This window comes from Atractosteus spatula, chromosome 14, assembly GCF_055471065.1.
Source record: "Atractosteus spatula isolate fAtrSpa1 chromosome 14, fAtrSpa1.hap1, whole genome shotgun sequence".
NCBI lineage: Eukaryota > Metazoa > Chordata > Actinopteri > Semionotiformes > Lepisosteidae > Atractosteus > Atractosteus spatula.
Window position 1 is genome coordinate 24,487,213 of NC_142719.1, and position 26,250 is coordinate 24,513,462.

General features: G+C 36.9%; 1 protein-coding gene and 1 long non-coding RNA gene across 3 annotated transcripts in view; both read right to left on the reverse strand.

The window, feature by feature from the left end:
- LOC148820942 (uncharacterized) overlaps positions 1 to 17,612 on the reverse strand; it is a 203,758-nt gene extending 186,146 nt beyond the window's left edge. Inside the window, exons 1-2 of the long non-coding RNA XR_016094139.1 lie at positions 16,320 to 17,612; positions 14,429 to 14,498 (exon numbers count right to left, since the gene is read on the reverse strand). This is a non-coding gene — a long non-coding RNA (uncharacterized LOC148820942). The remainder of the gene's footprint in view (positions 1 to 14,428; positions 14,499 to 16,319) is intronic.
- A 2,176-nt stretch (positions 17,613 to 19,788) lies between these two features.
- Positions 19,789 to 25,755, reverse strand: clk4b (CDC like kinase 4b). 2 transcript variants are annotated; one of them, XM_088932856.1, is made up of 13 exons: positions 25,593 to 25,755; positions 24,455 to 24,612; positions 23,335 to 23,560; positions 22,487 to 22,577; positions 22,074 to 22,140; positions 21,777 to 21,893; positions 21,528 to 21,694; positions 21,298 to 21,392; positions 21,089 to 21,218; positions 20,804 to 20,886; positions 20,616 to 20,695; positions 20,286 to 20,376; positions 19,789 to 20,164 (listed from the first exon to the last, which is right to left on the reverse strand). In XM_088932856.1, exons 2-13 carry the CDS (start codon positions 24,610 to 24,612, stop codon positions 20,015 to 20,017), a joined length of 1,455 nt encoding a protein of 484 aa, XP_088788982.1. In that variant the 5' UTR covers positions 25,593 to 25,755; the 3' UTR covers positions 19,789 to 20,014. The 2 variants fall into 2 exon arrangements, with proteins under 2 accessions (XP_088788982.1, XP_088788981.1); XM_088932855.1 differs by having other exon boundaries at positions 20,795 to 20,886.
- Positions 25,756 to 26,250: the final 495 nt, after the last annotated feature.

A 26,250-nucleotide genomic window follows, 5' to 3' on the forward strand; every position in this document is an offset into this window, starting at 1 on the left:
ATATTTATTGATTAGTTAGGGGTAGTGCCAAGGGTTCACTAGTTAATAGATTTCTTTCAAAAGCTGTCTGAAAAAGTTAAATTGACATCTCCTCCAGCAAATCATATGTCAATAAACAAAAAAGACAATTCCTGTTATTTGTTTACTTTTAAAGGGAATTACTAGTCAAAAATAAGACACAGACAAACATCATCAATATAATATCACACGTCTTGTTAAAAAATCTTTAATCCAAAGAACATTAGTTCTAATCTCGAAACACTGAATGATAAACCTAGCATCTAATTATCTGTTTGCCTCTGTCCCTCTCTTGCTTTTTAGTGATGGTTTTCACAGTAGTAAGAGCCAATATACAAAGTATGGTGCCAGACTCTTGATGGCTTTTTTCCGGTAGAAAAGTATCAGACCATTTAAACAGGTTCAGCTCCCTTGCATTTCCAGCCTGAAGTGTCTGCAATTGTTTCTTAATTACTCTCTTTGGAGACATGCGTTTCAAAAGGTGAAAGAGCAGGACCCAAATCGTAGCCCCTCAACTAGACTGTGGCCAAACTTTCCCATGCTACGGAACAAAGCTGGTCTGAGGTGAAACAGCTGCCCACCTCTTCGCTTTGAGTCAAAGGATTCTGACATCAGCTTTGGCCCCATTAGGGTGCATTATTTTTTAAAACATCAAAATAAGTATTCGATGTTACACCAGAACCCATTCGTGAAAACCTATACATTTTGAAGGGAAAAAACACTCCTGACTTCAAATGCAGTTGCACATTCACATTTGTTTAAAACAAGATCTCATTAATGTCTATGAAACATTTTTAGTACATATGCAGTTGTATGCAAACGTTTGGGCACCCCTGGACAAATTACATGTCTTGTTGATTTTCTAATTGAAAAGAAGTTAACACAACCTCTGCAACAAACAAACTTAAACTTGACATATTTCTGCAAATTGTAATGCACAGTTACAATTTTTCTTTCTGAATTTAACAGATTGAAAAAAATAAAACAGTAAATGTGGCATGTGCAAAAGTTTGGGCACCCTATCAGTCAGTACTTGGTAACACCCCCTTTGGCAGAAATCTCAGCCTCCAAACATTTCTTGTAGCCAGCTAACAGTCTTTCTATTCTTGCTTTAGGATTTTTTTTTCCCCACTCTTCCTTGCAGAATGCTTCTAGTTCAGAAATATTCAACTTGCCTGCACTGCATGTTTGAGATCTTAATATTTAAGTCTGGGGACCGTGAAGGCCATTCCAAAACCTTAATCTTTCGTTTCTTAAAGTAGTTCATGGTTGATTTTGAGCTATGTTTTGGATCATTGTCTTGTTGTAATATACAACCTCTTTTCAGCTTCAGTTTCTTCACTGACTGATTTGTTGATACTTAGTAGAATCCATTCTTTCCTCAACCCGCACAATATTTCCTGTGCCACTGGCTACCACACAACCCGAAAGCATAATACATCCATCCCCATGCTTAACAGTTGGCAAGGTGTTCTTTTCTTCAAATGTTTCTCCTTTTTTTCTCCAAACATACCTTTGGTGATTGCAGCCAAAGAGTTCGATTTTTACTTCATCAGACCACAGCACTTGGTTCCAAAACACCTCTGGCTTATCTAAGTGTTGTGTTGCATACTTCAGACTTTAACTTTTGTAATGAGATAGCAGGTAAGGTTTCCTTTTGATGACTCTTCCATGCAGATCAGGTTTGTGTAAGCAATGCTGCACAGTGGACCAGTGCACCACTACTACCGTGCCAGCTAAACCTTCCTGCAGATCCTTTGCAGGCATATGCTTTGCATTCCTGACCAGTCTACGAGGAGTTCTATCAGAGATTTTTCTTGGTCTTCCACATCTTGTCTTGACTTCAACAGTTCCCCTTAACTGCCATTTCTTAATGACATTTCGGACAGTGGAAATTGCAAGCAGGAAGCTTTTAGATATCTTTTTATAGCCTTACCCTGCTTTGTAAGAGTCAATTATCTTTATATTATGATCCTCAGCCAGCTGCTTAGATGAGCCCATGGTTGTTGAGTGTAAGCACAACACCCTGAGAGGTTCGAAGACTCCGATAATTTATCAAGCTCTGGAATTGTCATCACCTGACATCAGACTGAATACAGACTTGTCATCAGATTAAGGCCTAATGAGTCAATTAAGTTCTGAGACCTTACAAATAAATAACACCAGTGGATCAACAGGAAGGGTGCCCAAACGTCTGCACATGCCACATTTACTGATTTATTTTTTTCTATCTGTTAAATTCAGCAAGTAAATTGTAACTGTGCATTACAATTTGCAGAAATATGTCAAGTTTAAGTTTATTCGCTACAGAGGTTGTGTTAACTTCTTTTCACTTAGAAAATCAACAAAACATTGAATTTGGCCAGGGGTGCCCAAACGTTTGCATACAACTGTATACATATAGTAGTATATTTCATAATTTAGACTTTAAATCCCTTCCAAAAATAATAAAAATTATAAAGGTATATAAATGTCAGAATACAATACTGGAAAGTCCCAATAATAGGTGATACCCCAATTTCAGCACATTGAATTACACTGCAATTCTCCTTGTTACAGAAATTATTTTATAATAATACCCTTCTTTTCTGTTTTAAAGATACTTACACAATGATAACTCAGTAAAGCATCTTACCCAGGGGTGTTAGTTTCAAACCCAGAAGCATCTCAACTCTCCATTTAAATTAAACTGAGGAACACCTACTCAAAATAATCCCAATTCAGAATGCTGCTGAACTGAGAAAAACCTTTACAGCGACATCTGTAAATATTTTTCAACAAAGCATCTGTGTTACAGATCGCTGCACTGATACAGATGGTTATCTGATAAACCACACGTGCAGAGGGCAAGATGTCTGACCACCCACTCGTCCACCCTGTTTCTGCACTCCTTAACAGCCCAGACCTAAGACCCTTTTTCTTTTCTTGCATCTTCTGTTTGACACCAGTGTCTGCCCAATATCATGTTTCCGATGTGGAACTTAATCTCAATATTTCTAATTTCCTGCCAAGGACTGCAAGTAAATGTCCTTCCCTTTATTTCATTATTAGTCTATTGTTTCAGTACCTACCAACAGAAAGGCAAAATGTCTTCAAATATTTTTGGCTGGATGAGTCAAAGATTTAATGTACGTTAATTCTCCACTGATAACTGGAGTTTGCTTTTGACTCATCAACACATAATACAAGGATTAGGTTGTGTTCACAATAAGAGGGATCATCTTTCGTTACTTGTCCAATTAAACAGAATTCTAGACAGTTTTAATGACAAAGAGTGAACCTCCTTTACATTCTGAAAATTGAACAGATGTGCTGATTGCTCCATTTTGATGGTCCCTATAGGTAAAAGCAAATTGCTAGTTATTTCAAAAGGAAAAACTGTCTCCACAGGGACCCAATTTGTTGTGTTTAAAGTTTCCAAACATATTTCAATACCAAGACAATAAGAACCACAAATAATAACAATAAGTAATGTTTTAAGGAAAACTGTATATTTTACTACCAACAACTGATACCATTAAAAAATAGGATAAGTAAATATGAGACTGTGTACAAATATCTCTTAAACCCGTCTGAATTCATGCAGTCCTACAGTAACTGGGTACAGCTAAAGCAAAGGAAAATATAAAACACCCTAGGGCACTTTTCTGGGCACTGGCATTGAAGCTGAAGTAGAGAAAAGACTTCCTTCCACATGGTAAATAACCATAGTAGAGTACTTAATGCAACAATTACAAAATCGAATGATAATCTCATCTCAAGTAGCTGTACTAGTACTACTACAAATAGTTTCCTACTACCTATCTGGAACAGACAATTCTGTACAATACAACAAAGAAATTAAGAAAAAACTTGATAGCTGTTACCAAATTTTATACAAAATCAGTAGAAGCTTCCAGGCTATGGAATACTGGGCAGCTGAGGTCATCCCAGCTTTAACAAATAAAAGCCTTCCAACTTTGCCTCCTTAATTCCCATAACAAAGATGTTCATAACACGAACAAAGATATTTTGCCCGACATATGCCATCAGCAATTCAGTGCAACTAGGACATAAACCAAAAGTCTCCCAGAAACAGTGTCTTCCATTCTGTTTTGACATACTGTCACTCCTTCAACCTATTCCTGACACATGTTCTTGTTAAGAGAACTGTAAATCATTTTTAATGCATAGATTCCAGAGAAACATTAAAAATTGGTTTCACAATCATCCACTGGCGACACCAAAAAAGTAGTGCATAAAAATTCCAAAACCTCAAAAGAACAATTACCTAGTTGAACTGTAGTATTAATGCTTACAGAAGAGAGAACTGTAGTTGGCATTTAACTCACTATTCAAGCCATTCTATCCGTTTTGATTAATTCTTGTGGAGCCTACTGCTCCTCTTGTTGTATAAAGACATGCACTATTAACTGTGAGTAACAGAGAATCCCAGAGTTACACATAGATTTAAATCCTAACCTTTCCTGACAACACATGTTGTAATCTCAGTCTGTATTTGCAGTGTTAAAACTGGATCACTTAATTCTAAGAAGTGACAAACTTCACAGTTTGCTTCCAAGCAGCATTTATTTACAGATGTGTTCAATTACTTGCTCAAGGAATGGGGGGTGTTAATTGTTAACACCTGAATTTAAAAACCTTGAAGTGTAAATTTCAGTGTAAGTTTTAAGGCAGCACCTTCCCTCGCAACTCTTTCTCCTTAAGCAATGAACTTTGTGTGACACTTCATTTTCACCAAAATGAAAACACATATCAGCATTCTTGTGAGCAACTTGCTGAGCAGAAAATGGCTACCTAGACTCAGCCGTGTTAATGGGCAAACATTAAATGTTACCTAGCCTTTCTCCTCTCACCCCATTTCTAAAGAAGGAATCAATTACTGTACATGAGTGTTACTCATCCTGTGGCCCTTCCAATCCACTACTTTACAGCTTCACGTGCTATAACCTGTTACTTAACTTATATTAATCCTACTAGTTATCAATCAAAAATAATTAAGAACATGACCATACCAAATTATTGTAAATGATTATTTTCTCTGCACACAGACAGCAATTACATTCAGTCTGTATTACTATTTTTTTCTCTAAATTTGAGTTAATAATGGCCTCAGTCATTTGAAGACTAACTGAAGTGTTAAAATGATCTCTAATGCTTTAGAAGAAAATTAATTAGTAACTAGATCACTTGGAGACTTGGAAAAGGGGATTGTGTTAGTGATTATCACTCCAAGCATGTTCAATGCACTATTATTACTTTAATGTTCTTGAGATATTAATTTTCTTTAGCAAATTATATAATTCCATCTGGAACTGGTTTTTGGTTTCAAAAATTAGTTATACAAGGAAAAATGTTTTTGTGTTCTTGTTTATTATTTTCAGGTCTTACAGACATCATCATGATAAATGTTACTTCCCATTAAGTTCTTTCCTCTTGCCTCGTGATTAAAATTTTTTTTGGCTCAGGCTACCAGAAGACTATCTGGACCACAGATAATTCTGTGCTGATGCCTGACATACAAACATAGATCTAGTTCATCCGCCTATAAAGTATTTGCTGGAGACGTTAAGTAACTGCTGTAATTAGGTTGCTGCACAGTTTTCAGGGTTGTTCCCATAGGGGTATGAGGCTAAGCCTGGGGGCATTGTACCCTATTATAGGACATTTAAGAGCAAAGGCCAAGAACAGGCATTTCCTGTCAGAGAGGGGCAACAGAGGGCGCCACAAAGCAGTCTGAGCCAAGGTAGTAGGTATTGCTTATACATTAAATGGAAAACTAATATAATAAGCACCTGTCAGCTTTAAAAAAAAAATCTCAGGTTTTTGATGCATATTTTGTATAAGCTGTTTTCTCTAATTCTCAAAATTAGAAGCTTTGACAAAACAAGGGATTTTTTGTGACTATGTTAGTCTTTGATATACATTTTTACTTTCTTTCAATGTTGAACATCACCAGATACTTTAGAAGTATTATTGCTGATGAATTACTTTCATTCATAATATATCAAAATGTACATCCCTCAAGTGCATCTACAGGCAGCTGATGATCAATAGGAGATTGTGTCACCTTGTCAATTATTTACTTAGACTTATTTACATTTAGTACCCAGATGTCAAAATTAAGCAACTGGATTAGCTCCAATCAGTAAGGTGACATTTCAATAAAATTCAACTGGCCACACATATGTGATGTGGTAATCTGGTCCATGTGAATTATACAGCTTGAAGTAATTTAAACTCTTTCAACCATGTCCATGAAGAAAGATTTACAACTGCAACTCAATCAATGTAAGCTGAGGTAGAATACATTAATGATATGTAGCCTGTAAATATAAGATAAGAGATAAGATCACTTTATTAGCCATATACAATTTCTTGCATTAGGAATTTGTCTTTTCGCATACCCCAGCTTGCTCTCCATAAGACACACAGACAGGGAGAGAAGCTTGGGGTCAGAACACAGGGTCAGCCATTGTACAGCGCCCCTGGAGCAGTAGGGGTTCAGGGCCTTACTCAGGAGCCCAACGGAGCCTTACTCAGGATTCCTCTGCCGGCCGCAGGATTTGAACCGGCAACGTTCCAGCCACAGGCGCAGATCCTTAGCCACAGAGCCACCTCTCCGCATATGTATGGAGTTTCAGTGACACTAAATGAAATAGAATTTTGTTTTTTCTTATGGGTAACCACAGACAATGACTGAGTTCACCCATAACACTGCTAGATCAAGGGACAGTTCATTGATTTCAAAAACAGTATTTGTTGTCTTAAAAATCATGTAGGCAACCCACACAATAATAATAATCAACTTTATTTTATATAGCGCCTTTAAAGGTGGCTTCTCAAAGAGCTTTACAGGATGACAACAACAATAAATAAGAAGAATACACAAGATAAAACACAGTTACAATATATAGAGGAGACCGTGGATGGTGGTACTAAGAAAAGCAGAGGGGTGAAGAATGGAACCAGTTAAGTAAAGGCTTTTCTGAAGAAGAGGGTTTTGAGTCTGGATTTGAAGGAGTTTAGAGAAGGTGACTCTCTGATATCCTTGGGGAGAGAGTTCCAGAGCTTAGGGGCATAACAGAAGAAGGCCCTGTCACCCATACAATGTAGACGGTCTTGGGGGACAGTAAGGAGAGCAGAATTAGAAGAACAAAGGTTGCAAGGTGGGGAGTAGGGAGATAATAGTTAAGACAGGTACTGAGGTGCCAAGCCATGCAGAGCCTTATAGGTGAGCATGAGGATTTTAATGTCTACACGGAAGCCAGGGCAAGGACTCCAGGATAGGAGTAATGTGAACACTTGCACTGGACCTGGTCAGGATTCAGGCTGCTGAATTTTGGACATACTGCAGTTTGTTCAGAGTAGATTTAGATACCCCAGCGAGTAGAGCATTACAGTAGTCAATTCGAGAGAACACAAATGTGTTGATCAGCTTTTCAGCCACAGTTAGTGATAGCATAGGGCTTATCTAGTGATATTTCTGAGGTGAAAAAAAGATGTTTTGACAGTATGCTGCACATGTGGGTCAAATGTTAAGCCAGAATCGAATATAACCCCAAGGTTTTTCAATTTAGATTGAAGCTCAAGTACAGAACCATCTACAGATAGGGTTACATGACTAGCTTTACGAAGTTGATGGGGGGTGCCAATAAGCATGACTTCGGTCTTGTCACAGTTAAGATGAAGGAAGTTTTGAGTCCAAATTTTTATGTCAGAGATGCAATTAGATAGAATAGAGACAGCCACATCAGTGTCAGGTTTGGTATGGATGTATATTTGAGTATTGTCAGCGTAAAAATGAAAGCTGAGGCATTGTGATCTTAAAAGCTGTCCAAGTGGAAACATGTAAATGCTGAAGAGCAAGGGGCCCAGTATTGAGCCCTGAGGGACACCAGATTTAACAAGACCAATTTCAGACCTGTACCCATTATGAGAGAGAAAGTGACAGCGATCAGTGAGGTAAGATTTGAACCATTTGAGAGCAGTGTCAGAAACTCCAAAAACAGTCTCAAGACGAGAAAGTAAGATGTTATGGTCAACAGTGTCAAAAGCAGCACTGAGATCAAGAAGGATGAGTACAGAAAGAGAACCAGAATCAGAATCTATTAGAAGATTGTTAGTGACTTTGACCTGGGCAGTTTCTGTGCTGTGAAGCTGACGGAAGCCAGATTGGAGGGGTTCGAAAAGGTTGTTTGTCATGAGGTGGTTATGTAACTGAAGTGTGACAGCACGTTCTAGAACTTTATCAAGAAAGGGTAAGTTGGAAATGGGGTGAAAATTGTTAAGATTGTCGAGAGCCATGTTAGGCTTTTTTGGCACAGGGGTAATGGCAGCAGTTTTGAGGACCGTTGGTACAATGCCAGTGCTCATGGATTCATGTATAATATTGAGGACAATGGGACAGAGAGAAGAGAAACAGGACTGATATAAAGTGGTGGGAATGGGATCTAAAATAGATGTGGTGGGTTTCATGCGTGTAACTAGTTTATTGAGGGATGCTGAGTCAAGAAGAGAGAAGCTGGAGAGAAGGGATCCAGAGAAGTTGGATGAGGAGGGAGGAGGTAAGGAAATGATATGTGTAGTGGAGAGAATGTGATGCCGGATGTTGTCAACCTCAGAACTAAAGAAATCTAAGAATGTGTTGCATTCAACAACATTTTTCGTATCTTATTTTTTGGAGATTTTGAGACATTGAATGCACTTCGTGACCTTTGTAAAAGTTGAGGCAATGCTGAAAAGGACAGTGTTCTACTGCAATGATAATGATTTTAACTGTTCTTCCAAACTTCTAAACTATTTTTTACTCCATAATTCGTATCTCTTCCTCCTACTAACAAGCTTGGACAACACATGACAAAGTTGACTCTTACTCATTCATTTCTACACTCCATCGCTTGAACAGTGACAGAAGTGCCCTCAGGAACAAACTATCGTGTCACTTTATAAATATTCCTAAATAGTGATCATGACATTCATGTACACTGTGTTGACTAATTTCTTAGATTTCAGAATTGGGTGCCAAATACTGAAAAATCGTTTTCTGAATTAGAGGGCTACCTTTTACAAATAAAAAAAATATATAGTTCCTAAACAATTTTAAATAAATATTCCAACAGCAGTTATTAAATATATTATGATTCTGCATTAAAGTCTATATGGACAAATGGTTTCTCATGTTAAATAAATGTACACCGAGCTTCAAAATAAACTACTATTATTGCATGTTTTATTACAATAAGGAACTATATGCAGATTTTAGATATTGGTTAATTGTTTTTAGTGTCATTTTGATAAATTGATAAATTTGATAAATTTAAATAAATTAATAACCGATACATTCAAGTAGCTCAAACTGAAAGTATTTAATCACCTCAACAACGAGGGAGATTTGTGGTATCTAGGGCTCATAGACCAGTCAACAGGATGTTTGAAAAGATGAGACAGATTCCTACAGACACCAAAAGCGGGTTGCACAGATGTACAACTTGTTATTCCTAATACTGTATATGCAACTGGCTTGTTAGCTACATAGTAGACACTAGGAGTGGGAATCTCTACGCACCTCACGATTCAATTCTATTTTAATTCAGGGTGCCACAGTGCGATTATAAATTGATTCTCGATGCATCTCTATTTTTTTCTATACAGTACGATTTTTTTTCTTACTGATTGACTGGAGTACGAGAGACACGAACTGCCATTCATCGGTGATGTAGTGTGTGGTAATAGCGATATAGGATTCTCCTGCAATGGACATCCACGCATCACAGGTTATTGCCACCCTATGTACTTTCTTCAATGATTCCAAAACTTGAGTTTTGGTGTTGTTGTAGAGCGTTGGTATTGCCATTTCACTAAAGTGATGCCAAGACCGTATGTTGTACCTCGACTCCAGTGTTTGCAACATTAAGTGAAAGCCTGGGTTTTCAACAATGGCGTAGGGGCGCAAATCTTTTGCGATAAAACTTGCTATAGACCCGGTGATTCGCTTCGCCCTTTCCAAACTATGTGGAAGGTTTGACACTTGCTTGACAGTTCTCTAAGAACAGGCTGTTTTTCCTCCAACTCCAGATGGGAACGTGAAAGATTTTGCATATGTTCGTTGTATGTTCGAGCTTGCACACTGCATGGCTCTTATCCAGTTCATTTTACCTTTTACTTCAAATTAAATCAAAAATATACCCATACGGTGGCTTTCCAAGCGGAGGGTGCAGGCCGGAGTTTGTCTATACGTCTTTTTGTTTAACCATGCAGACTAAATTAGTTTTGTCTTAACCCCAAAAACCTAAACCATTATTATTTACTCATTTGTCCTTTACTTTACATTGTATTGTTTTTATCTGAAATGTTTAGTACTGTGTATATTAAAAAAAATTAAAATATCGATTATGGAGTTTTGTGCATCGATGCAGAATCGTACAAGAGAGAATCACGATGCATCTAAGAATCGATTTCTTCCCCACCCCTAGTAGACACCCTGTTGAAGTCAAATGATGATCAACATAATGAATTTATAGGTCATGTCTGTTCAATAAAATGTCAGTGAACTTGCTCCCAAAAAGCTACAATTCTTGGCAAAAATACACAGAGGACACAAAACAAGAAACTTCAAATGTGAAGTAAATAGATCATGAGCACTTGTAGAGTTAGCATAAATCAGTATTACAAAGCCGTCCAAAGGCCAGATGGCAAGATATTGTCTCCTTAACCCAATGCGACACTGAAGTTCTTCCCTTTGCTTAAGTACCCATTTGGTTTCCATTTTAATTTTTATTAGCTGTATAAATAATAACCAGGTGTCTAAATTTACCCAACAAACAGTTTTAAAAAATATATTAAACAGAAGCCATCTTGTCCTTTCAACCTTATCACGCAGCAGATTCATTCACTTGTTCAGCTGTGAAAACATATACAGCTTCACTGTGCCGCCCCCAGGTGCACAGTCTGCCAAATGTCAGCCATCTGACATTCACAGCCTTTACTGCAGAATATCCTTCTCATATTCCCGATGTGTTTTGACAACCATTATCTATTTGTATGCATTTAAAAATGTTTCCCAATTTAACACCACTACTGGGTGCATCTACACATGAGTCAATTTTCCCATAGTGGCATCAAGTCTTTCTAAATGGAAAAGGTTTCACCTTACATTTTACAAGAAGTGCAGTAAGGCGGCATTTGGCATCTTGAAAGCCTGAGCTGCAATAAACACTCAGACTCGCGTGTGTAGTTGCAGAAAATGAGTTCTATTTAGTTTTCCTTTTTAAACAAACTGATAAGGTTCATTTGATGAAGATTATGATTGCATTTTAAATTACATATTTTACTAGATATAGGTCTAACATCCTCAAAGTGCACAAACCATTTTAGTAAAAAAGTAGTCTTTAAAAAAAAGAAACCTGATATTAGATTTATACTATGGTTCACATTAAAGGCATAAAGCCTGCCAACTGTTGAGCAGCAACCAACTGTATTTTTCTTATTTTTTAAGCCAAAGAAGTTAAGTGAGCTTTAATACAATAAAAGGTATATGAAACTTCAAAATCAAATTACATTTAGAAACAAATACCAAAGCTTTTAAAGCTTCACAAGAAGCCTTATAACAACTATATGTGGCCATATGTACTAAACTATAAAAAGATAAAAGCGATAACCTCCAAACCATCTCTGTTTCAGCAACATGACTCACATTACATGCTGTAAAGCTATTCTGTCCACAGCGATTACAGCCTCAGCTGCTGCTGTGAATAAGACTGCAGGACTGTCATTCTCAGGCTTGATGTTCCTCATTCATTTGCATGTTGTTGTTTTTTTAATCGCGACTCTCTTGTTGGCTGCACCAGAGCCGGTCTCTTTCAGAACAAAAACAAACCAAATGATAAAAGCCAGCAGCCTCCTGTGGGAGACTTGTGACTGAAGATTTGCAAGGTTACCTCATGCCGAGATGATTGTGGAGACAAACGCATTACAAAAACAAACAGAAAGGCAACCTTGAGATCATTGCAGAGCTCTGATTGAAGACCAATTGTTAAAGGCACTCAAACTAATCCAGGGAAAATGCAAACTGACTAGCCTTCTCACTCTTTTACAGAATCTCCAGAAAATATCTTACTAGCACAAATGGTTCAAGTTCAAAAACTCAGTGTAAGCCCAAGCATTACCAAAATAGGCTAAACAGTTCTTTATAGTTACAGTTTTAACTTTAAATCAGTTAAAACATGAGTTTAGTTTGGATTTCCACTTACTAATAAAAAACAGTTCTGTGCACTTTTACAAATGTTGAAAACTGAGTCATCATCAATGAAAAAGTGCTGTGTCCAGGATGCAAGAGGAATCTGGAAACTGCAAGTTCCAAAGAATGCTGTGTTAGTCTCAGTGAACTGGAAGATCCTTGTCTTCTTACAGAAGACTTACCACTTCCCAGAGTGCACACATGCAGGACTCAATACTATCAGCAGGAGTGGTGTTACAGCATTGTCCATTTGGTGTGGATAATCTAATTTAGGAAATGTTATTTTGAGCAAACCATTTGGAGCAATGGGAGAGCCATAACTCCCCGTTCCACTGATATGCATGTTCCTATGTGAGGGAGAACTGTTCACCCACAAAGCCAAGAATGAGTGAGGGCCTCTCCCCTGTATCTTAGAAAGTAAATAGTTTACTCATACAGGTGCCTGTGAGCGTCAATGGATTAATGGACAATAAGACCAATCATCAAATCACTTTGAAGTTTGTTGGGGACCAGTTCTGGAACAGACAGCTCAAATACTAAGGCAACAGTATGGCCCAAGTAACACAGTCAAGCTTTTCAGTTTATTAGAATTTTGTTTTGGAGTGAAGAACAGCCATGAAGGTGAAGACTCTTGCCCCTAATTCTCTGGTGTACTCAGCCAGTTACCTACTCTCTCCCCTGCTATGACATGTTGACTTAAATCTTAAACTAACCATCAGTGTAGCTCTCAACTCATATTACATGCTTATATTACCTGGGGCAGAGAGATGAAGAGAGAAGAAAAACTTTCATATCTAATACTTCTGGGGTCTAAAACAGAGAACACCTCCACCTTCTTATCTGACAACCAGGGGATTTAGTCACAAGCTGTTTCATTGCATAAAACGCAACTTAACAGCATGAAGGATGGAATTATCAAAATTACTTTTGAAAATAAAAGATACACTTAAACAACCTGTTTGAACATTTTGTTTTTAATGGAACGGCATAGATTGCCTTTTTGACTTACAAAAGTTGTACATCATGCAAAAAAATGATCACGCTCCAATTGTACAGGGTAGTGTGCCAACATTCCAATAACAGGAATATCAACTTTCAAATTATTCAGTATAACTGGTAAAGTTGCAATAAATATCAAAATTTGCCTGGTCTTTTCATTTGAGTTATTTTTGTATAGAATGCATAGAAGAGCTTTTGTGTTGTGATCCTGTAATGACTACAGAAGCATTCAATATAATGTGCTAATACACAAATTGGTTTGTATAAATGACAGATGTACACATAAGTATGAACTTTCCTTAAAAACCTCTCACCAATTTATAGTTATAAAATTGGTATATTGAGTGCCCCATCACAGGTTGGCATCTCTGACTTGCCCCCTGTGCCCTACAGTACTGGCTCTGGCTCACTGATGTGTACTCTCACATACAATAAACCACGTCTTGTATGAGTACTGCAATTCTTCTAAAATTATTAATCTTTTCACAAAGATTTCTGCTTTATGATAAAATGACCATACACAAACAGGAAAGAAATGGCCGTTCATGTTAAATTGTTGGCTTTCAACCTCATCTGTATAAAAGCAGAATATAAAATGTAAATGTAACTAAAAATATAGCATTTCAGAGTGCATTTTTTCCCTATTACGTATTTCATTGTCTGTCAGTGACTCTTCACAGGTAAATTAAGAATGAGGACCCAAAGAATTTTGACTCCAAATGAGCAATCAGTGCTAGACAACTGAGGCAAATTACTCCATAACATCTGCCCTTCATTCCCAGATATGAATTACTCTAAAAAAACAAGTTATTTAAAACTTCACCTTTTCTTTGCCAAATCATCCCATACAAAGAAAGTAAAAATAATACAATTCTTCAGATTGACATTATTTCTCAGCTAACAAAGGTCTCCATGGACATTATCACAGCATTAAGGCAAGCTACTGTACAGATAGAACTAGGTACAGAGCTGGAATTGTCAGTGGCCATGTAATTTGTGGTTTTAAATGTTTGGAATGGTATCCGATTCCTCTTTAACTGTATCAGAAATAATTCACCATCTACTGTATACTGCTGAATTCAGGCCACCTGTCTGACTCACCATTAAACAAACACCAGTCGGTGTCTCGAATACAACTAGCACACCAAGCCCATAACGTTTGACATACAGTACCTGGAGGGCAGGAACACTCTCGGTCCACATCTCTTACAGGTCGTAGCTTAGGCATCGCTTCATTTAACCTCTGCGGAGAAAAATGTCTCTTTAGAGAGGATAAAAAGTTTTGCTGTGCTATAATATTTTTAGTCATTAACTTATAAATCAAATGATCACATTACAAGTTCATGTGATTAATATTGAGCAATATTAAGCAAACAATATAAACCCGAACATTACCAATGCATTTACTGTAATGAAACGATGGAAAGGTTCTGTATAATGTACGAGAACAGATTCAGTAAAGGTTTATCTTTTTAAATTTCTGTTTTACAGCACCACTTAACACGCTGAACAATTTACTGTTAAGTGTTAGACAACTTTTTGCATACCATACGGCATAAGGTAGGTCTTCCATTATTACTTCATTAAAAAGGCCAGCGTTCGATACTAATAATTTAGGCTAATGAAGAATAAAATACAAATAAACACAAATGTGTCTGTTGTGTAAACATCCCTTGGACAATATTAATACAATTACTGAAACTCCTTAAATTGAAAACACTATTAAATAGTAGTAAGATACATCAGCTTTATTAACAGTAGAATTTCCTTAGATATTCCATAATCTTATAAAGGTGTTACACTTTCATTCTTATACTATAAGACACAGGCCAATTATGTCTCGGCAACAAAGTTTAATCCGTTCTTGTCAAGCCCTAAATGATTTTGTAGCGTGTTTCTAGTATTCATGTCAAGATAAGGAGAAATCTATCACTCGAACAAACATTTAAAATAACAATCATAACATGTTTGTAAACAGATTACTACTTTCAGTATAAAAGTCAAAATATTTAAATAAATCAAAAATCGGCTTATCCAGGATTTCGAACTCATGCTACTGAACTTCAAGTAGCTTTACCAATTACTGATAGGCACGACATAACTTCAATGTTTTTATGGAAACAGTACGGGTTACGTTCAAGTGATATCTACCATTCCTTTTGACATTTGATGTTTTGTTAAATTAGCGCTCGTATGCATAAACGCGTCAGGTGCGCCAAAACCCTATGAATTAATGTACATTACATGAGGGTGAATAATGAGATCATAGGCCCTCAATCAGTGGTGCGCTCGCACCATTTCGCTCCTCTCTCTTAATTTCTTAATTCTGTTATAAGCTATATGCAAATATTCTGTAAAGACATTCAAAAATACAGATAGTTTCATAGCTGCGATGTTCGCAGCTTTTATAGCACATACTACATATATCGCAGAAATAGTTTTTCCATCTGCAATTTTTGCTTAATACCCGATCACCCGATAACACAGTGCAAATTTGATCTTAAAGGCATTGGTTTCTAAGCGTACTTGACAAAGATGCTATATAAAACATATGCCTAAATATTTGCTTTACATAGTTAAATGAATTATGGATTACGAATTTCAGAGAACTCCGGTGACCCTGGCTTAACATTTATGCAGGCCATGTAGATAAGCGAATGTTTACATAATGAACTACAGGGGAGATGGTTAAATTTTAAATGTATGCAAAACAAGCTACTCTTAATGAAATGTTACTGTAAAAGGGTCTTAAGATTAACGTTTATATGGACTTAAGTTAATTGCCAATATCACGTCAAGGTTTTAACCTTTACAGAACTGGAAGAATTAAGTTAGCTTGCGTTCTGAAACATATAAGCAAATCGCATCTGTCAGGTGAGGTCATTTTAATCGATTAACTACTTCTTTTAAAGTAGAAAAGGCTAATCTTCCAAGTACCTTTCTATGTTCCTTTATGGATAACTATATTTGATCACATCACAAAATGCACGTGACCGAGTTTACGAAATATATTTAATATATTTGATGCTACAAATCATTCACCATTATAAAAGTAAACCATTACCTCTTGTATGAGTCTTTCAATCGTATCTTGAAGTACAGGTAATACGTTTCCATCTTCTCCGATGATTGTGGTTTCTGAAGGATGAAACACAGATCTTTTCTCCATCTCCAAATCGTTCACCCTGTTTTCCAACTGGTATGCTTTGAAACTCACAAAAAAACAAAATGCTAAGGAGCTCAGTGATAATATGAAACACAGAACTGTAGGTAGCGCCACCAAACATCTGAACAGGAGAGATCTGTGGGCACTTTTGTGAATCTCTGTGTTTTTTTCTCCGTTTAATTTCTCTGTAGAATCCATCATTGCGGTGATTTCAGGATAAACTGGCGCTGATATCTTTCCTTTTGGAGGAATTTCTTTGTTACTTTTTTACTTCGGAACTTTAAACAAATGTTAGAAAAAATGTAAGATTACTTTTTTTTAAATGAATTTGTTTGAGATCTCTTAGTTTGTAACACGCAGAGCTCCGCACTGCGCTCAGTTCTGACTCTGGGTATTCTAGCCAGCTGTGAGAAATTTGGAATTATATGAGTGAAGCTGTGTCTGATCACTCAGGTTAAGCTTTCGCTCAAAGTGAAGTAGAACCAGAGCCAGTCAATTTACTTTATGCAAAATTAGAAGTCTGGCCAGTTGGTGATGCGACCGCCCCGACAACCACGTGGGGAAGGAGTAGAAAAATAAAATCAGATGTTCCCTTATACATAATTCCCACACTGTTATCATATAACTTCTATAAAAATAAGTCTATTCTGTATTGCAGGTATTTCGCAAACTAAATAGCAGCACATTTTAAAGATTGTATTATTGGATACTTTCTACAGCACAGATTGAAGAAACATATGTGTTCTCTGTATTAAATAAATAACATAAAAACAGTAATGAATTTGGAAAACTGCAATAACGATCGTCACTTTGACCTTTTATTGAAAAGTAACAGCTTTTTTTCTTCTCGTTTCTCCGCTGCACGTACATATTATTTATTATTCGAATTAAGTTAATGAAAAATCTTCATCTGATGAAAGATCTTCATTTGATTATATATGTATATATTTTTATTTATAAAAATTGTTTAATCTTTTACACAATCGCCATACATTTCAGAATCAATGCACGTATTTGATAGCAAACGTTAATTCAAACGAACAGTAGTATTTATTTTCTGTACCCTTTAGGTTAATTGAATACAGCAAACTTTCAGAAAATCTAATTTTTTAATGAAAGTTGCAAAACAGCATTACTTTGATGCATGAACTCTTTATCCAAAGGCTTAAATGTATCCATCCCCCACTCCCGATGTAAGATAAGTCGCCAGACGGACGTAGGCATCCCCGCTGTTTCCCACCAGTGCGCCTGCTTGGAAGTGCTATTAAAATAAACGTTAAAAATCGTATCTCAAAAAGTGTGATGTAGACTTTCATAGACGGGAAGGGATTTTGGAAGTCTTTCACAAAGAACTGAACGCTAGCGAACTTTGTACGCAAAGGTGATGTCGGTAGCAATATTCTTAGACGTCTGAGCAGAGATCATTGTTTAAACCACATAGTCAGAAATCCAATCTAACTTGATTCTGTCACACATTTCCTCTTAAATTCAAAGTGGAGCTGTTTGCTCCATTAAACGAGCGAAGAAAAATATAAGATAAAGAAATTTAAATCAAAGTACATTACTATTATAACTAGTTTCCATTTGTTTGCTTCCATTTTCATACCAGCATCATATCTTGCTATTATTCTTTCGAAACCGAGGCATGTAACATTAAAACGCATTGCCTTGAGAGTGAATAGCCTGTTCCTGGTGGGAAAGTATGTTGGAGCAGAAATTATATTTTCTTTTTATCCCTGTGTATTCTTTGGTACTGAAGTTACGTAGGCGAACAAGAAAACGGCAGTTTACGTTGAGGTTTTGTGACTAGTACTGATGCACTTCCAGGAGATATCTCAGTTCATACCCTGAGCGTCCCAAAAGATATGCAACACATTTAACTGTAAAACGTCAGGCAAGCGCATATCAGGCAGATTTCTTGCAGGGATCGGGATTAATTATGTTTTCCATGTTTTATGTTGTTTTGTTTCTGTTTTGGACTTCTGTGGGAGAAGCCAAAGACACATTTTCATAGCAGTGGACAATTATGTATTTATTTTTATTTATCTTGTTTGTCTTTTGTTTTATAACTATTCTGATGTCTGTTTTGCTTGTCTTGGGCTGGACTGCTGTAACACATCAATTTCCCTACGGGATTAATAAAGTATTATCTATCTATAAAGTACTGTATTTATATTTAAAGAAGGGAGCAGTCCTACCATCAGCAACCTCCTGCTTGTTGCTTTTATCCAAAAATGAACATTTCATTTTTAAATTACATTGACAACATATGGCATATCAAGGAAAACAGTATCAGTAAAGCCATGAGCAAGTCACCCGAGTTCCAGGACACAAATTTATGTGGATCAGTGTCAAATTCTAAAACGGAGGCCTAGGAGCTTTTATGGATGTTTTCTCCTCTTGAACTAGTCCCTTTTCAAATTAAAACTGCACATTATGCTTTCAAATAAATCACAAGAGCATTCAATTTTCTGCAGAAAACTGAGAAAGAAGCCATTTCCCATTTAGAAAATAATCAGAAGTGGTATTTTTCTAGACTTCCAGTGGAAGTCTATTAGTGCCAACTCAATGTTCATTGATACGGATCAAAATGCTTGATTTATTTCTACTAATGTAAGACATCATTAGTGCCCTCTAGCGGACAGTTCTCTAGCTTTCGTTTAATGTGCATGCGTTAATGTTCACTTCGTCTCAATCTACTGTGTACACACAATACGTATTATAGAAATCATTTAGTCCATTTAACTACTGAACTTAATTAGGAAACGTTTAAAAATCCATGTAAAATAATTTGTGTTATCTCCATTGAACACTGGTAATACCAACACTTTTGACTGCTGCCATCTGTTGTATAATCATGTTAGGTGTTCTTTGTAGTTGTGCAATACATTGAAATTGGGTAATACCAGCGTCTGACCTCTTTTAAAGTCTAGTGTGATGAAGTGGGTTTCAACCAACTATGTGGAAAGATCCCTGCCTAATGTTAATTTCAGTAAACGAGAATTTCAAGCGATTTTATGACCCCCTCCAGTATTTTACACCAATGTAGTTTAATAGCAAATCCTGGATAAAATACTGGTTAGTAAATATTCAGCTGGGTATTCTACTGCTGCAGTCTCAAGAAAATTTCAGGACTGGACTACGGCTTATGGAAAGATGTGTTGTGGGTGGGAAAGTTTTAAAAAGGCTCAACTGCCTGTCCAACTTTACCAAGTGTATGACAAGAAGAATGCCATTGTGCACAGCAGAACAGAATGTCACTGGAAAATTTATTCATAATTAAGTACGAACTGGAAATTAAATTTCCAAAACATCCTATGCTGAAAACTGAACTCATTTCAAAACAAAAACAAATGAAGATTAGGCAGCTGACATTTGCATTTATTGTGAAATTCATACTTCAAAAAGGTACAAACCTACTTTAGATGTAAAACAAGGGAAAAATTAAAAAGCTTAACCAATTACAGCATTAAATATTCATACACAGTAAGTTAACAATAACAACATAACAGTGATCACTGCGTGGCAGACTGATGCAGTCCAGTGAAGTCTCTCCTGGAGAATGTATAATGTAGGATATTTCAGTACAGACTTTACTTCCTCTTTCCCTTCCTTATGGGGTCAAAGAAGGGATGTTTCAGTGCTTGGTCCAGGGAAATTCTTTTTGAAAAATCATATTCCAGCATTTTACCAATCAGATCAAAAAGCTGTTCATGCTCTAAACTTTTAGAAGCCATGTATTGCTGAAAGAAAGGAAAGGAAAAATTTAGTTATACACCATCTTCAACATAAAGGAGTTCCAACTATAGAACTCTAGACACCACGCATCACTATGCAAACCAAAACCTGCAAAAAAGTTCTTACCTTAAGAGGCCTGCAATGCTTCCTAACATATCTGCCTGCAGAACTGTACTCATCCCAATCAAGTCGGTCATGATGTACATATCGCCGTTTCCTTAAAAAAACAAATTAAAAATGCATCAGTATTTAATTAAAAAAAACTACTCCAATAAGCTAATTTCCCCCTTTCACGTCACAGAACAGATGCTGCAGCATGTCTTCTAACTTAAGAGAAGAAAGTGTTCTAACAAAACCATCTTCCTGAGCTGGACAAAGCTCACCAAAACACGAACCATGGAATGTTAATTCCACAAAGTTCCATACTTTGATAAGATCCCAATTCAAAGACCTTACCTAGTTTTCTGCAACATGTGTGTTGGTATTGGTCCCAGTACTCTCTCCATCATAGCAAGGTGTTCCTTGCTGTCATGCGTCTGCAACAGAACACAAGTATAAATACTTCCTTTAAGAACAGCTATCACTGCTACAAAAGAAATTTATCCAAATTCAAAAACTGTTGTACTTCAACTTACATAACTCACCTGAAACAGAGTTAATCCAAGATAATATTCAATTAAAATGCAACCAAGACTCCAGACATCACAAGCCTGATTCCATCCCAGTTCTAGAAAAAACAAAACAGGACTCTTAAAAGACCTCATACCAATAACTATCAGGTGAAGACTTTAAATCTCACAATAAATTACTATAATAAAGCATTCAAATGAAACAAAATGTAATAAGGCTGTATTTTGGGGAAAAAAGTTTTGAAATGATAGGACCCCAAAGGTGCAGTTAACATTATTTTGTAATTATCTGTCCCTTACCAAGAATGACCTCAGGGGCTCTGTAGTGCCTGGTTGACACCACTGAAGTGTGGTGCTCATGGTCATACGTTGCATTACCAAAATCCACAACTTTCACATCAGGATTCTTCAGGGTTCTTTCATCACGTTTCTGAAATAAAAATAAATGAAATAAAAACACTACTCCATCTTCTTTGAAACAACACTAGGCTACCAAAACAGAGACTTACCATTCTGGGGTTGTACTCCATGTAATAATCAGAATTCACAAAAAGAATATTCTCTGGCTTCAGGTCAGTGTGAGTGAGCTTGCTCCGATGTATAACTAAAAAAAGAAAGGCAACACCCAACTTTATATATTATACAAGCAACACCCCTGGCCCCCCAACTGTGAATAGGTTTTCAAAATAAAAATGTGAACAACTTGGATAAATTATTCACTGTAGTGTAAAATACTCACAGCGGACAGCTCTGAAAATCTGGTATGTCATCTCTCTGATCTGGTCCATTGGAAATGGCATAAAGCCATTTTCCTTCAGGAAGTCATAGGTGCTCAGTCCCAGCAATTCAAACACTATACAAATATGGCCACGGTGATCAAACCAATCCAGCATTCTTACACAAGCACTGCAACAAAAAAAAACATCATGAATTCATAGAAGTACAAAAAAGGAAGCAAGATTACAGATATTTAACAGAGGAAACTTACTATTTTCTGTCACAGTCAAGAGAATTTATCTGCTCCAACACTTCAACTTCAGATACTGCTGCTTCCCGATATCGATCAATATTTTTTATAATCTTCAGTGCTACACGAGCACCCCCTCTGCAACAGGAACACACACAAAACAGTCAACAAAAAATGAGGGACCGTTGGGAAACCAGCAAACACTTAGGTCTCCAAAAAACAGTTTAAAAACCTAACATGGAATATTAAATGATGCCATATTAAAGTGTACAGTCTACAACAATCACTTTAATGCAACAGAAGCATGAAATTACTTACTTCTCATGATCAATGCATTCAACGACTTTTCCAAAGGCTCCTTCTCCTAAAGTGCACACAATTTCATCTAAAGGGATAAAACATAATAGTTAGTGTCATCTAGCAAAACTATTTGTAATCACATCATCAAAAGGACTATCAAAAGTATGTTATACTAGCACTCTTTTCAGTTTGCTAATGACTATTTTTGCTTTAGTATTTAGCATTACATGATTGTTGAAGCCTTAACAAAAAGTGTTTCTGCAGTAGACAAACAATTAGGTTAGCTACATTATTGTTAATACTAGAAAAGCATTTATTTAAAGAACGTAAACAAAAAACATTTTTAAACAAATCCCTATCAAACCCCCCACTTTATCCTACGCTAACATTTTTTCCGAAAAGTAAAAAATTGGTACAAAAATATTCTATACATCTTGCTCTTAGCACGTCTCCACTGTGATAGATCAGGTGACCCTCCTCATCATCCTCAAAACTCCTGGATCTTTTCCTGCGATGACTCCTCTGGATAGGTCAACCAGGCCGCAACATCATAAACCAGAGTGAATTCAGGGCAGAACGCGCCATTCATTCATTCAGCGGGGAGATATTCAGGCATTCAGATAACGCGCCAGGCCACGGGAGGTTGGCAGGAGCAATTTCAAATTCATCCCCCAGAAATGCACAGGGCCACATAGTTTGTGTTACAGAAGAAAGACATGGCAACAAATTTTCAGATAATTCTCAAAATGGCATGGTTACATAAGCATCAAAACAATTTCATTTACACTAACAGTTATGCTTCTTCTGAGATGGAGATCTTCACTGTAAATTCTCTTAAATAAGGATTTTTCATGAGGAGACATTCACAAGTTTACTTTAATAAACAAATGGTATTCCCTTTTCATTTCTCTGTGAGAAGCTAAATCCCAAATGCGTTTATAAACCTCATTCCCCCTACAATCACTCAATACAGTTGATCATTCTGACATTCTAGGACCAGTGAAGGCTCCTAGTTCATTACATTAAGTCAACAGCTAAACATTATAAGTATCTAACATATAACAATCACAAAGACCAGCATAACAGGATCTATGATCTAAATGTACAATACTAATTCCAATATTCATATTGTACAATATTGCAGACATGCATTCTCTTGGATTAAACTTTTTAAAACACCTAAGATACACGAGATGGGGCCTTAATATGCAGAAGACAAAAACCCATTAATCTAAACCAGAGACTGAACATACAACAGACAAGCTAAAAATGTTCATACCGAATAGGAGCGATAGGCAGAGAGGCTCTCTCTTCCCCTTCGCCTATAGGGACGGCTGCTCCTCCTGCTTCTTCCACTGTGGCCTGAGGACTTGCTGTAATGGTGCCAGTCTCTGTCCTTTAAATGCCCATTGTCATGACCTGAAGAGACTTCGTTACTGCATCTACGACCTCTCCTGTCCTTACAGTCCAGCTTTTCATTCAAGCTTTTTGACTCCAGGTAATGCCTGTAGGGAAAAACAAAAAAGTATTCTTGTTTTACATCAGTAACTCATTAAACACAAAACTATTTACATTTTAAAAAAGTCAAATAGTATTATTTTTTCAAGAAACAAGTATTTCATGAGTCAGACTTCATATCACTGAACTGCTCAGTTTTGATATTTAAGCTCAACTAACCTTGCGCCTAATCACCCTTGAACAAATAACTAAATTTACCACTTTCATTTTGACTAATTTCATACCAACTTGCTCAGATCTGGCTTTCTGCGATTTTATATAATATACCGACTCAGTATGTTACCAACACTTTTACTAGACAGTCTGAGATGTCTAAACTTGTTTGGCCACAGCTTCATCCTTTTAAAGCCCCTGAAAGGGCAGAAACATGACACTTATATTAAGCCTGAGCTAAATATTTCCTGGACCCCCATTTCCTCTTCGGCTATACTGCATTTCCTGCTAATATGATATTACCCAACTCCAATAAAATAAATGGAGGAAAAAAGCAAAAACATTTTGAAAAATTAACTGTTCTTATTTGTAATTACCTCTGACAGTGTACTGCTTTTGTTCACATCTTTTTTGGGGGTAATGCATAAAAAGCTTTGCAGCCTCCTGAAACCAAGCTTGAACAGACCTATTTACAAATGACCTATGCTTTTTAACCTAGCTCACTAATTCTCATTCTTATCAATTCCATCTGCTGAAGTTTTCCACTCGCGCCGCCTGAGCTGATCACATCTAAAACAATTATCACATTCACTTTCCTCGCCAGTCGGCAATTAAGAAGGAAGCGATTGTGTTTATGCCAATCGCAACACTTGAATACATGGGTGCAGTATAAACTGTAACAATCCAGTGAGACGAGAACAGCCAGCCATTACATGACGCCTACTCACCCTTCTGAGGTTTTATGATGGCGGTTGTGCCTGCTCGGTCTGTTCTCCCTCTCGCTGCTGTGCGATCGCTTCCTCCGCTTACAGCTGCTGTACTTCCCCTCCCAGCTATCATCTCTGATCCAGCACCCCGGGGAATGCACTCGCTTGGAGTTACGCATCTGCAAACCAAGAAACGGTCTCGGTCCAAATTCAACAATCTGAGAAATCAAAGGTTTCACGACAACACGGCATTACAAAATCCTCCCGTAGCCACAGCTGTTTACCCAACAGGCTTCCATTCCGAGTCGCTATTCTCGCTGCACAACTACTCGGAAAGAACTGCCTTAAACATTCACGTCGTTTACTGTCAACAGCCAACCGTGAAGGCAACCTAAACCATGTCTCCTCGCTTCCAACAAAGAAAATACTCGCTTAAAAAACAGCTGAAGGTTATGCAAAGGTGCCTTTTCATACGTGCGCGTCATCGCGTCAAGGCAACAAAATGCAATCTTCAATTTTTAACTATAAAATATAACCTTAGTTTACTATAAACTACCTTCGATGTAAAGTTTAAATTAACATTTTCCGTATAACATCCTTGATGACAGACTTCGTACCTTAACGTCTCAATACAACACGAAGCGCATACAAATCCCGTTAGTCTGCGTCATCATGACTTGTAACATCAGAGAAATAAAACCACAGAGACATGCAAGCAGAAATACAGTGACCCAGTAAGCAACTACACTATAAACGATGTATCAACAACTCAAATCAATTGTGCAGGGCCCCGATAAGCACATATACATCGACGAGATGTGTGCAGCTCTTTCATTTATACGATTGCTGTTCTTATCCTGGGCTTCGCTTAAGTATCCTCCATCTTGGCTTTGTTGTTACGGAAAACCAAGAGAGGTAGCGATGCACGGTAATTTTATTTGGTTATTGTGCGGTTTTCAATTAAATAAAGCCAGATGTCTTAAGTTCAACTAACCCAAAATACAAGTCTGCACTTTAAAAACATCGTGGAAAAAAATCTATTATCAAACCCAAATTATAAACAATCCGCCATTAAACCCCCCCGGCCTATATGTGTATCCGTGAAAGGAAAAAAAATATACACTAAATCATACACTAAAAACCTTTACAATATGCTTACCTCTGGTAAAAACTAAAAGAATACGTGATCTCCCTGAAAAGTGGATAACGCTGAATATTTTCAAGACCTCGATGGAACCATTAACTTGATTCAAACACTCTCAACCCTTCAAACACCAGCCTCAAAATGGTGACCACCGAGAACTTTCCTCGGAAAAAAACCCCAAGATTATTTAATTACGTCACGTATTCAGACGTCACAATCTCTTATTCCGCTTTTACAGCATAGGTCTATGGGACATGCAGTTTCTTACATTGACCTATCGTATACATTTTTTCAGTCTCTTTTTTTCTCGTATCGAATATTCAGACGAGTAAAGAACAGTTTGGGTCTTACAAATACATACAAATACAGTCAACACAGCACAGTGTAACGAAATTATGCAATAATACACAATACAATACAGTAAGTACAGTCAGTGAGAAGTGCAGTAAAAGTTTAAAAAATGCTAGTGCTATAATGACAAAATGTGTAGTTTATAGGCCGTTCATTTTTAAATACGAGGTGCTAGCATTAGGGGATTCATTTAGGTCAGTATGTGATCACGTGATGTGGGCATTAAGTACTACTGCAACTGCCAAGTTTCAGTTCTTAAGCTGTGAAACCAAAAATTCCAAGTCAATCAGTGTAGTATTCCAGTTCCAAAACAATAATCATT